Consider the following 13,852-nt stretch of genomic DNA (forward strand, 5'->3'; position numbering starts at 1 on the left):
AAGCCTCGCTTTCACAAACTCTGTAGACCGCTGTGCAATTGTATTTATAATGATGTTATGATTTAAAATTATTTCGACTCATATTACATATCTAAATATTAATAGGTAAAAGCAATTTGTTATTTTTTTAAGTGATAACTCATTTCTGGGATGCACAATAATATGCAAATATTGCGATTAAGTAGGTTATTAACTGTAAAGTGGATCCTGTAGATGAAGCCATAACCTGAGAGTTGAATAAAGACATATCAAGATTTATGAGCTTTACGTCACTCGAACGGTCGACTCAGTGGAAGAGCCATCGCATGGAACGCGAGAGGTCGCGGGTTCGAGCATTGTTCCGCATTGTTCATTCATTAACGGATTTTAATGGGGATTACTTCATGGAGTGCAGTTTAGTCCAACTTGAGAGATTTGGAACCCATAATTATTTTTATTACCATTATTTGTTTTTTATATGGACATATATTCTTTGAGAGAATTTACTGACGCACGGTTTGACAGTTCTGCTTTGAAACAAATTCTCGAACGGTTGGGTCAGTTCGGAACGCCAGAGGTCGAAGTTTGAGTCCAGCATCGTTCATATAATTTCGTTTTACAAATTTTATTTGTGGATTTATAGCCATTTGACAGATGAAATTATGCTGATCTTAATCTAGGACAGGCCAATGCAAAAGCCAAGTCTAAGTAGGCTCTATAGATTTTAGCCTAAGTATAGCTGACATAATAGCCACTGTAGAGTCAGTAGTTTTATAATAAGATGAAAAGCTTACGTTACTTAACAATTAACGTGCATACTCGATGACGTGCATTTTAAATACATTTCACTACATGTTTACATACGCGATGTGAATTATAGTTTAATCGTATGATTGGTATGTATGTATACATATATTATGGGCATGATATATAGTAATTAAAATGCAATGATTACTTTTATTATGACTAATACTTTAGAACGAGGATAATATTCCACCTTCGCATGACACGCCACAAGTTAGGATATCATCCTCACCATCTGGATGTGTGGCGGTCCTCCACAGTGCGGTATATATAAAGGTAAAGGCCGGCAACGCTCCTGTGATTCCTCTGGTGTTGCAAGAGATTGTGGGCGGCGGTGATCACTTAACAACAGGTGACCCGTACGCTCGTTAGTTCTCCTATTCCATAAAAAAAAATAGAAGTAAATGAATAAAAGTTTACTATGTGATATATTTAGCAGTGGGAGGCCCCTTTGCATAGGATGCCGGCTAGATTATGGCTACCACAACGGCGCCTATTTCTGCCGTGAAGCAGTAATGTGTAAGCATTACTGTGTTTGAGACTTAACATCTTATGTCTCATGATCAAAAGCGCAGTTGTAGTGCCGCTAAGAATTTATGTGGCTTTTCAAGAATCCTGAACGGCACTGCATTGTAATGGTCAAGGCGTATCAATTACCATCAGCTGAACGTCCTGCTCGTCTCGTCCCTTATGTTCATTAAAAAAAATATTTTCGTATGCCGAAATACACATATGTATTTTTAATATTGTATATAATGAAAGATTTTAAATTGAATAGTTTAAGCAACAAATCAACTTAAGACACATCCTTAAAACATATTTTATTTTCTTCTATTTCCTCTCCTATCTCCTAAACTATTGCCAAAGCACGGCTTTGTTGATTGATAAGAGCTTAAGCATCCTTATCATTGTATTTTTTTCTCATTGTTACACAATAATCTTACCGCTATTTAAAATTATAATTAAAATTGCGTAACACTAAAGATAAAAGGTTTTTGTCTGCGAAAGCTTACGGTTAGATTGTGTTCCACAGTGAAAGTTCATAAGCTTCGGTGAGCTTAACGAAGTACACACAGTCAAGTTTCTGCCTTGTACATAAAGAGCTTCGTCGCTCACCATTTAAGTAGTAAAGCTATCGATGTATCTTCTTAAAGTTTTAGAGACACATAAAACTAAGCAATTTGTAATTTTTTCAAAGTGATAACCCTCACTTCTGGGATTAATTACACAAATTAAATATGAAAACAAAATTTACGAACGATGCGGGTTCGCGTACCGGTCTCATAAATCTCTCATAAGATCTCTCGCATTCCGTGCGGGCGCTCTTTCCATTCAGCCAACCGTTCAAGTGACGTATCGTTGATAAATCTTGTATGTCTTGTTCAACTCTCAGGTTGTGGCTTCATCTATAGGATCTACTTTACAGTTAATAACCTGCTCAACCCCAACATTTGTATATTAAGGAGTTGAATTGAGATGTCGTTCTTTCACATTTAATATAGACATACAAGATAGATCAACGATACGTCACTCGAGCTGTTGGCTCAGAGGAAAGAGCGCTCGCACGGAATACGTGAGGTCGCGGTTCGAGTCCCGCATCGTTCATAAATTTTGTTTTCATATTAAATTTGTGTAAACAAAAACTAAATAAATATCATATTATATCTTAAGATATATTTTACTATTGCTTTTTAAAAGGAATATTGAACAAAACAATGTGTACAAAAAGAATTATGACAAATCTTTAGTCACTTGAGGTTCAAGTAATTTGTTAGAGAAAAAATCTTTTAGACTAGACTTAAGGCTGGGGACCGAGCCAATGGCCTTGAGGAATTGAGCGGAGCTAAGTTACCTCTCCCGAACAAGATCGCCATAGTTTTAATTCAGAGTTAGAAGCATTTTTAATTTATTACGAACATAATACAATTTTCTTTACAAAATTATGTCATTTTAAATAGTATTGGTGTACAATTAATAAATTTTACATACAATTTTTATCTAGATTGTGTGACTATCGTGGCTCCCACTGTAAAAGTTAAGGTATTTTGGTGAAGTAAAGAAAAAAATTATCTTCTCGTATTTTGTAGATATATAATTATTTTTTGTTAAAATATAAGCTACATATTAACCGTAAAGAAATGGTTGCAATTATGCACTATTTTGAATATTTCTTGGGATAGCAGCCTTAAACAACAAAATAATTGACTCTCGGTTTTTATGCCACAATGACTCAATTACGCAAACTTACCTCACAATTCTATGAGTGAAAGTTTAGAATAAATTGTTATAATGTTTTTGATATTAATAACAGTCAAATAATTATTTCAAACAAACTTTTTTGAAGTGAAAACTTATTTAGCGGTCAACACCGCACTTTTCTTGGGATGGGTATAAAATGTTAAACTCGCGTCAGGACACGTGAACTGATCGAAAATTCGTAAGACAGTCGTTGAAATTATGGATGAAAGATGATCTTTCTGAGAGGTAAGCTTTTTAATGTAAATTAATTGTAATAATTCTGATATTGTCATTTTCGTGTAGGTACGATAGCGCAATAAATGAATATTGTATTTAACCACACAAATGGCAGTACTTGTATACAGATAAATAAAACAATTCGTGCGAAATTATACTCTAATGTTCAAGTTTTCACTTCTGCCGGCGCTCCCGGAGTGCAACCCGTTATTTTTTCTATTGTTTCTTTCAACAATGCTTAGTTCTAAGATTCAGTGTATTCTACTAAAGAAGGGTTTGAATATTTTACCAAAATCAGTAAAGTACTATTATGCCTGTATATTGGTGTAGTTTTTTATCTTTTACTATCTGAATTGTAATTTTAATAATAATAATTACAATAAATATAGTGAAATAAACGTGGGATCATAGAATAACTGAAACCTTTCTCAATTAAATCAAATATCTCTGATATTCAGTTATTATTTTTAAGCAACATATAATTTTCAATGTATGACCAACAGTGTAACAATGAGATCTCATTTGCAAATAAAATCTAGTCGCTACATCTTGTACTTTACAAAATAGTCTACAGAATGCTATAGTTACATTACACGTTTTGAACATAAATAATTTACTTATAGGGAGTAATTTAGTATCCAAAGGTTTTAACAGCAGCCTTTAAAAATTTCATATGCCTAATTATTAACCTTAAGGATTGACGTAGCTTGCTAACTTATCCATTAATGAAGACTATATCTTAGATTTGGACTGAGAACTAATACCGTAGTGGAAACTTACCTCGGTGATGACATAGACACAGATCTGGACAAGTTAGTTCTCCTCATTCTAAACAATTTATGATTCCGCAAATCCATCTTCACTTCACACGCGACCACTCACAAGCGATTCTCACTTTTTACTAACGAATCTAATTAGAACACATCGCAATCTTATTATCATAAAAATTTCAATTTAACCTCACACTTAGTAAGTGTCCGATTGTTTGCTTTCTTGCTCATGCGAGCGCGGTAATTATGAAGCTGAAAAGAGAGAGATATATCGTTTGCGTTGTCGAAATCTTCTAATTAATAAAAGAGTGAATGGTTCTAAAATAGAGGGGTTCCGGTGTGTATGTTAAATTATTTATCATAGGTATTCACTTGAAAGATAACTTGAGTACATTATGTTAAAATACAAAATAATACAAATTAAATAAATCTTTATAAGAGTTAATAATGGGAGAAAAAACAGCCGCCAGGCTAAAGTGGAACTGGGCTAGGCATGTATGTCGGATGCACACAGACCGATGGGCACATGTCGTCACGCATTGGGTGCCTCAGGACGGGTAAAAACGTCCTGGATGCCTTTAATAAGATCTAGTCGGAGCTGGCACAGGACCGCAATAAATTGAGTAAAGCAAAGGCAAAAAAGAGTTAATATCTTAAAACGTCGTCAGGATTTTATTAATAAAAAAAAACTACGAAATGTTTATAAGATTTGTAAGAACATATAATAAAACAAGGATAGCTGCTGTTACTGCATTCAATATTGAAGAGCTAATAAAAAATGATTAATATTTCGGCGTTGAAACAAGATTATTAGTCATTGGTGTAGTTCTAATGAATTCTAGATATACTCAGGCACTGTCATAGTTCATAACTAGTTAAATTTACATACATGCACACAGGCGAAGAAATGACTCCAGTACATATATGGCCACGTGACTAAGATATAAACAGTAAACAATTATGTTATGAGCTGTTGCCTAGGTATTCACTACGGGAATATAGAATGTGAGATATGAAGTGACGTACAATGTATGAGCTAATCTTGCCTGGGAACATTGTGCAATCAGGTCAATACTGAGCTAATTTACTTAGTTGAATAAATATAGAACAGTTATTTAAAGCTGAGTAAACTATGTGAATCTAAAATTATTGGTGTGTCCTAGGGTTTTACTCTTGGTCCCATTCTATTATTCCTCGCTGAATAGACACTAGCAAGCCTAGACCATTAGGCTACATATTATATGCATATATATGCAAATATGTGAAGAACAAATCAAATTCTCTTTTGTGCTGGTTAAAACTGAACCGAACACTATATCCAAACGTGGAGATCATTCAACTACCTAACTTAAGAATTTGTTAAAAAAAAACTAACAGAAAATAAATAAATCACTAATTATAAATTGGAATATTATTGCTAATCTATCAGTAAAAGCAAAATCTGTACTAATAAAACTCAATTTACGAGAGCAAACTCATTACAAGGGACAAAAAAGTAATAAATCTAAGTTTATTCTAAGTTTTAAATCAGGCCCAAAAGGGTAAAATGTATGTCATGGCTAGACGACTAAATCTGTCTTGTCCGTATTTCTTTCATTATAATATCTAACGACCCACACATAAGACATCGTATATTATACGGACTTGATCAAACAATAAACCAGTAGTAAAAACCGCCATAGCGTGATATTGATAAGATCGGGCCGCCAACGCCTGCCCGTGATTGAGTGATCAAGAACAAAAGTGGGCAACGATCTAGTTTACCTTATAAAATTTATTTGAAAGAACTTTTTAAGCCATTCACAGCTGCAAAGTTATGTGGTAACTCTACAAACTAAACAAGTGTAACATTAAGTATGTACACTTTATTGTAACATTGAGTAGTTTAAAAAAGATGCGTGATGTCTACATTATATCAGTTTAAAATTATAGGGAACTCATAGCCCCGATTAAACAGTTGAAGAAAAACGCGATAAGAACACTTTGAACTAAGCTTACGCCTGTAAAGAAGCTAACAGATTAATTTCCATTTCACCAATACTAAACGCAGTGATAGCCTAAACGGGTTAAAATTCTGACTGCCGAATTTTGAATGATTAACATATTTGACCACTTTTATAATTGGAGTAGGCGTTATTTTGCGGAAATCCATAATTTAAGACAAAATAGAGTTAAAACGTATTAATAAATAACTTAATAATGTCTCACGAAAGTTTTGGTGATTTAAATCAATAATTATCTGGTACCAGACTCGCATGCTAGAGTTTGGCGAGTCAACATCTCCTAAGGATGCCTCATGTAGAGGTGAGACACGTGTCGAATTGTTTGTAGACAAATATTGGCGGAATTAATACTCAAGAAAACTCAAAAAATTTGGATATTTGATCGCGTTCAAGAGCTGTCACTGTTGTTATCGTAACAGATACATTGATTTTTTTCATACTTATCGATGACAGTTTTGAGAGGTTTTGGATACATTCTATTGTTTGTGACACATAGATACAGTTTACGTTAACAAGCTCAAAAGGTATTGGTGTGATCGCTTTGTGTTTAATCGAGATAAAGACTGGGATTTGAACTCGTTTAAGCAAAACTGAGTTTTATTAAACTACGTTTGAAGTTTCATTGGTCACATCGGCGCTTAGACAGCCCACATCACTGAGCATGAAAAATACTAATTATCTTGTTATATTTTATTTATTATTATACTAGTTGAGGCTGTTTCATGCGGTAAATATTTTTTCTATCAATATAAGATTTATATTTGTGGAAACCAAAATAAAAAGGCATACAAATACATTAACTTAAATTGTTTTGCATTTATATATGCTTGATGTTGTCACCTGTGGATGCAGATATGTAGTTTTTAATATCCTTCCATTATAAGTTTTTCATTTTAAGGAGGATCATATAAGGGGTGACTACCCCCCCAATATATATATATATATATATTGGGGGGGTAGTAACAATAATATATATATATATATATACATATGCGTGTAGCATTGCATTACAACATAATATATTCACTACTGGAGGCTATCTGTGTTTGACCCAAAAAATTGTTTACACTAAAGGTTTACAACAGATTTACATTGAACAGTTCAATAAAATATAGCTATTTATAGACCGATCACATATTTATCTGTATGACAAAACTTAGTCACAGAAGCGGCAAACAAAATAAAATTGACACTTTGGTCCATTATTATGTCGCCTATTCATTGTCGCAAAAAGACAACTTCACCACACAGACATAGACGTGGGCTTCTTTACTTATAACGTGGGCTTTCAAATAAAAATAACACTAAGGCTTGGTGCTCACTGGTAATATAAAAGAAAATGTGATCTATTTAAAATTCAAAATTAAAATGACTAATATTCTACATGCTATTATGTAGTTCTACAAATTCTCATATTAATTGAGTTGTAAGTAAAAGTGATGAATTAAAACAATAGCATGACTAAATATCCAAATAATATGAAATATTTGAGGTTTATTTTGCGTAAAAGTTTTATTTTATTTTAACAATATTATTTACAAACAAAAGTAATTCAAAAAAAAATTATTTGTTAACCTAAGTGAAATAGACATGCACATATTTATATATATAAAAATTGCCAATAATTAACAAGCATCTAACCTTAACAATAACGAACAAAAAATAATATAATTACATATTTTAAGTACATAAAGACAGAAATGATATTTTATCAAGTACACAAACTGACGTGCCCTTAACAGACTTGTAAATGCAACTTCCTACTAATATTATAAATGTGAAAGTTTGTATGTCTGGATGTATGTTTGAACTTCTTTAACGCAAAATCTACTCAATAGATTTTGATGAAACTTTACAAATATAAAACTTACACACCAGAATAACAAATAGGCTAGAATTTATAAAACTATAGTGTGAATTATACAAAATATAAAAGAAGTGTGATTGTTACTAATGAATACAACTAGCGCCATCTCTTATCAACTAGCAAGCATAAGATCAATACAATTTATATGGAAAAACAACGTTTGCCGGGTCAGCTAGTTCTAAATACATCTCGAAATCATACTCCAGTGTGCTCCACGCCTTATGTTGATAAAGTTTGACACGTGGTAGACACGCGCAGCCGATCTCAATCTAAGGAATAATACCATTACACTTGCAAAATGTAATCTATGCAGGCTATCGCGTACTTAAACCTATTGTTATCACAAACCTGATCACTGACTTTTTCTTTCTTCTTGCCCCTGATTCGTTCCGAGTGGAACGTAGTTAAGTAAATGTCACATTGTTTTTGTATTTTTTTTTTTAGTTCTCATTGCTTGCTTTAATACTGTTTAATCAAGCGTGGCTATTAGTATGTGGATTATGCCCATCAATATTTGTTATGCATGAACAAGCTGGGTATTTTCATATTTCATTGCTTAGTTTTTTTTATCTATTATAGTATTTAAAACGGTTATAATAGTCTACTTTCTTGGTTGGGAGCCAAGATAAAGTTGTTGAGTTGATGGAAAGTGAAATTTGGAAGAGTTTTTTTTTACTCACTGCTTTTAACTTATGTACGAATACTATACCATACCTCAGAATAGCAATGTAAGATTAGCAATAATTTTGACCTCAAAAAAATATTTTAAATAATTTAAATTCAATATACATTTAGGGATTAAATAGTTTAGTAACATGTAAATATAGTACATTTTAATTCGATGTAAAATTTGAGCCAGCTGAGGAACCTAATATAAAAATGATATTTTTTGCAAAGAATATCATCGAGTGATATAATTTGGAACTACGTCCATATATAATTTTTAAAACTATTTCACGTATGAGTTAGGTATGAATAAAATATATATAAAATAATGAACGGGAGTCTCCAAGTTAAAAATTTATATTTAAATTCCCGAATCCTGCTAATTACTACGCAATTTCCCAAAACTTAGGGATTAGCCTATAGCCATTATATTCGCCTTACCATTCAATTTATTCGTACAAAAATCAACAATGTTTTTTGAGTAGGTAATATGTAAATACTTAGATCATTTACATCTAGATAGACTATGACAGCTGTGATAACGTCGAAAAAAATGAGTTAAGAACTAACCTCTATTTTGAGCAATTCACGCACACTAACACAAAGTGTCATACAAATCGTGAGTGTACGATGTAGCTTGTCACACACACAAAACTAATATTCGTGGCCTGTTTTTATCGGTTGTCTAACAGCAACAGACTATCATCTATGTATATAAATTATCTAACTGTAAAATTAACAACTTATTTTTTTTAATTGATAAATTCATACTTATTGTGCTTATAGAAGAGTAAAAAAGACTTAAATTGACTTAAAAAACCAATTTAGCTGCAAAACATAAAATTAATGATTTTTTATTCTAAAACATTTTGTGCTATATCGATAGGTCAACTATGTGATTTAAGATTAAATCATTTAATTATTGATGTTGTCAATATGTGATATATTTTAGGTTATGTTAAATTCATAATAAGTAAATCTTCAATCTGAGGTTCATAACTCACGGTGATTAGTAACAAGGTTGTAGATGTCTTTATAAATATTGATTTGATACATAAATGTCAAGATTCGTGAAGAATCTTCAATGTAACAGGATGTCATTATAATTTGCATAAATTACGGGTCTGTATCAATGAGATCAAAACTAATGAATCAGAAAATAATTAATTCTTACACATCCTGCTCTAAATATTATAAATTTTCTTCTATTATTACTAAGAGATCATGTAACATTACAAGATAATAAACGAATAAAAATAAAAAAAATGTAAAGATGATAATATTGATCCTACTTATGAGTGCTGTCACCTGCAGTTTTGCAGCATAAAACTACAAGCCTGGTACTAAAATATTGTTGTATCACGCAACTTCCTTGCATATTTTGCAGGTCGATGTGACTACAAAACAAGCGTGCCAAAGTTATTCGAAGCCTGGTAACGGAAAATATCTGGTGTTGCAAGAAAGTGTAAACGAAAATAATTACTTCCAGTCTTTTTCAATGGCCTACAAACTCCTATAAACTATCCTATTAAAAGTCTATATTACCATAAATATCGGTACTAATAAATGGATAGCCAGTTTTTCCCTTCGGTTATACTGCGAAAACTACTGAACCGATCGGAATAAAACTCATACCATAAGATGCAGCGTGTTTCGGAAAAGGTTTTAGTAAATTTTGGATTGGTGATTACATATTCGAAACCTATATTTTTTGACTTATAAATACTTATACGCAACACAAATAATTTTGTCAGTGACATTTCATTTCACATTGCACATCATATGACATTTAATATAATAAACGGGCGCGGAGTACTTAATTTATATTGCAAAACAACGTTGGCTGGGTATGTTTACTCTAATAAGTTGTGTATACTGGGAAATGTAAAATCATATAGTAATTTCTTTGATTAACGGAGTGTTACACTTTAAATTATTAATATTTAAGGATTAAAACGCGTGTAATTGTAACTGTGTTTTTAAATAAGATTTTTGCGTAAAAAATACATTTTTATTATTATTTTAGTTAACCCGACGTTTGATCGACCCTCAAAACGAGCTCTGGAGTGGTCTTGAAAAAGAGATTTATTTAAATATAAAATCATATTTATCATAAAAATAAATGTTACATACATTTTTGTAAATTAAACTTCAAAAGTAGAAATAATAACAATGTACTCTCTCACTAATGGTATTTATTTGAATTGTCTCGCACGGATAGTTTCGGTTCGTGGAACTTACACTTTACTGATACCGACAATCGACATGAGCAGTTCAAAATCAATATGCATAAATTGCATTCGATACAGGAAATATGTCGGTTGTTCAACCATTTGTCACGTCAAACGGTTTATTTAACAGTGTTTCAGATACTTTGTCAAATTGTTTTAAATTAAAATTGTATTGTAGGTATCAAATAATTCAGAGTAAGTGCCTTTCGAATGAATCTTTTTACTGTGTTTACCTGAAGCTAGAAGTGCAATAAAGCGAATCATCCTAGCACCAATGTTATGGACAGCCACAAAAATACATAACATGTTAAGCCTCATTGGCTCAGTAATTTCACTAGCTTCGAATCCCTTCAAACCATAAATAGGAAATATAATAATGCATAGAACTACTTCACGGCAGAAAAAGCTTCCTAGCTGGCAGCTGTGCAAAGAAGTGGAGAGAAGAGGAAGGTGACTACTATTTTTTTTTAATTAAATGGCCCCGTCGACTGAATGCTGACGATCCAGCCAACGTCAAGAGAGATTTTTTTCTATTTAGCTGATTGAAGTACATAAAGAATTAATTAAAAGGAAATGATTGGTTGAAATAGCTGTGGTTTTCTTTTGTGAACTGAAAAATAGGCAACAAGAGTTAGTAGGGTTAGTAATAAACACCCATAATATTAAGTACCTTGTTAGTATCTAATCTAAAATTAATTTTTTTAAGGGAGAAATGTGTGAATGTAAGTGGGAATATGTGCCTAATAGAAGCGTAGAAATTATGGAGGATAAAAATTACAATTTAATATTATTGCAGGAAATAAATTTATGTAAAGAATCTTTATTAAAGGTGGATGGCATAAAGTAAGAAGAAAAGGAATGTTAATGGGGCGAGGGATATCCTTCGGTAGAATGTCATATAAAGGAATTGACAATTTGGGGCAATAGAAAAATATATATTCAGGAGAGGTAAGTTGACATTAAAATGTATACAAACGTCACAAGAAGTCAACAATCAACTTCATAATTGCATACGTCAGACGACTCCAGAGTGCTAAGTGTGAGATTTTTTCTCTATTCGGTCGCATAAAGTATACTATGATTTGATTTGGCGTCTACGATGTTTTCCCATACTTTCACTAGATGGCGCTGTTTCGAAAAAAATAAACAGCAACAATTTTGATAGGCGTAAATATATAAAATGCCTATCTCTGCATTCTTGTAAAAACCAAGTGATGTTATAAATAAATGTAGATTTAATCAAATATCTGTTATTCGTATGAGTAAAGCCATAATTGCATCATAAATCTAAATCAAAAGTGTACATTTGGGTATGATGGATAAGGTATGCGAAGAATATTCGATTTGATTTATTCCAGGTACCGTTACTTACAATTTGTTTTATTGAACGCCTCTTAAGAAGGAACCATTAATTCACAGCTAACACATACCTGTAACAAACAAGAACATGATTAATAAATATTATTCAAATCAAATAACTGAATCAGTAGCGTGTCCAATCGATATGTATACGAATTATTTGAATATTTATACACCATCACGCTTATGCAATGCACCTTAGGAAAGTAGTTAACTACACTTTCACAGTCTGTGTTACACAGTTATAATACGGACGAATTCAGAAGTATATTGATTAATTTTGAATTTCAAAGACTAAAGAAATTATTTTTGTTTAATATTAATTAATACTAAATTTATGCCCCATTAGGTGCCCACGTATTTAGAAAACTTAAGATCGTGTGGTTGCATAGATTTTAAATTATAGATAGAATTTTAAATTATAAACTGTACAGAAATTATTATTTTACACAGTTATATATGTGGTGGCTTGGGAGTCCGATAAATTCATTTCGAATAATTTCATAAAAAGTTTGGTTATTTTTTTACTTATACATTAGATATATATATGTATATACCCATGGATTTATGACTGAAATTTATTGATTCGTAAAATACGCACGACTAAAAATATAAATGTTTTCATAGTTATCATTCAAATTATAATATTAAAATTACAACAGATTTATGTATTCATTTCGATGACAGAAACTTAAAAACTGTTATAACATTCTTAAGAAATTTCAAGTGAAAATAAAAACGTAAAATGACCTCCCTAATTTGTCAGTATTATAATTATCTAATAAGGGTGTCAATCATTACGTGTGATGGGCGCGTTTCGTTTAAAATGATTTATGGTCATAAACAAGATTCGGTAATGAGTTTTGATATGATAACTCTACGGTTTAAAATTGGTTGTGGTTACGAGATAAGATATCAATGTCTATTTAATTTGTTAATAGCTTCCAAGACATTAATACGATCTTGTGAAAGTTTTAAGCAGAACAGTATTAACAACACCTTGCCCATGATGGTTTGTGATTACGAGATGAGATACTGCATTTTTTAAGCACTAAAATTTTTAAATACGAGCATGTAATCTTACATAGGGTTTCCCCCTTTCGGAAGAAGCTAAAAGTATGTATAAGTTGGTTAAGTCAGATTTGGATAGGCGAAAATATAAAATGAGTTTTTTTTTGTTAGTACCATTCTGAGGGTGGCATGTTCACTCTGTGATCAACCCCTTTATAAATAAATAAATATAAAAAAAGGAATTAAATCCTTTATAACTATTAATGTTATGACGATACAATTGAAGAAACATATCTTGAAATGCCAAATATGTACAAATAATAATGTACTTAATTTCTTTTATTTTTAATAATGTATGATTTCAAGAATATTTAAATAATATGGCATGAAAGAATGTACTATAGGTACATTCTACTACTATTAAATTACAGTAATATTGGCGGAAAATTCAACCAAATGTATTTTATTGAACATTTGTCTGTCTGTCCGTTTGTCTGTATGTATGTCTGGCCGACACGCAAAACTAGCAAATTGATTTATTTCTAATTTTGTCTATAATATTTAACAATTTATGATTTCAAGCATATTAAGATAAAATGGGAGAAAAAGAATACACCTATATATACTATTATCCAATTACAGTAATATTGGCGAAAAAATCCAACCAAAAGTACTGTATACAGTACA

At 31.6% G+C, this 13,852-nt stretch overlaps 1 protein-coding gene across 5 annotated transcripts in view; it reads right to left on the bottom strand.

Annotated features, from left to right (window-relative positions):
* The window catches only part of LOC126977255 (uncharacterized), a 258,799-nt gene that overhangs the window by 133,917 nt on the left and 111,030 nt on the right, over positions 1–13,852 (bottom strand). For 2 of the 5 annotated variants that reach the window (XM_050825992.1, XM_050825994.1), the window contains exon 1: positions 4,039–4,058. The exons of 2 other annotated variants lie outside the window; for them this stretch is intronic. In XM_050825992.1, coding sequence (XP_050681949.1) covers positions 4,039–4,052 — 14 coding nt within the window. In that variant the 5' untranslated portion in view covers positions 4,053–4,058. Of the gene's footprint in view, positions 1–4,038; positions 4,059–12,167; positions 12,186–13,852 lie in introns of those variants that run through there. One more of the 5 variants, XM_050825997.1, reaches the window with a different exon arrangement.

Source organism: Leptidea sinapis, chromosome 44 (genome assembly GCF_905404315.1).
Source record: "Leptidea sinapis chromosome 44, ilLepSina1.1, whole genome shotgun sequence".
NCBI lineage: Eukaryota > Metazoa > Arthropoda > Insecta > Lepidoptera > Pieridae > Leptidea > Leptidea sinapis.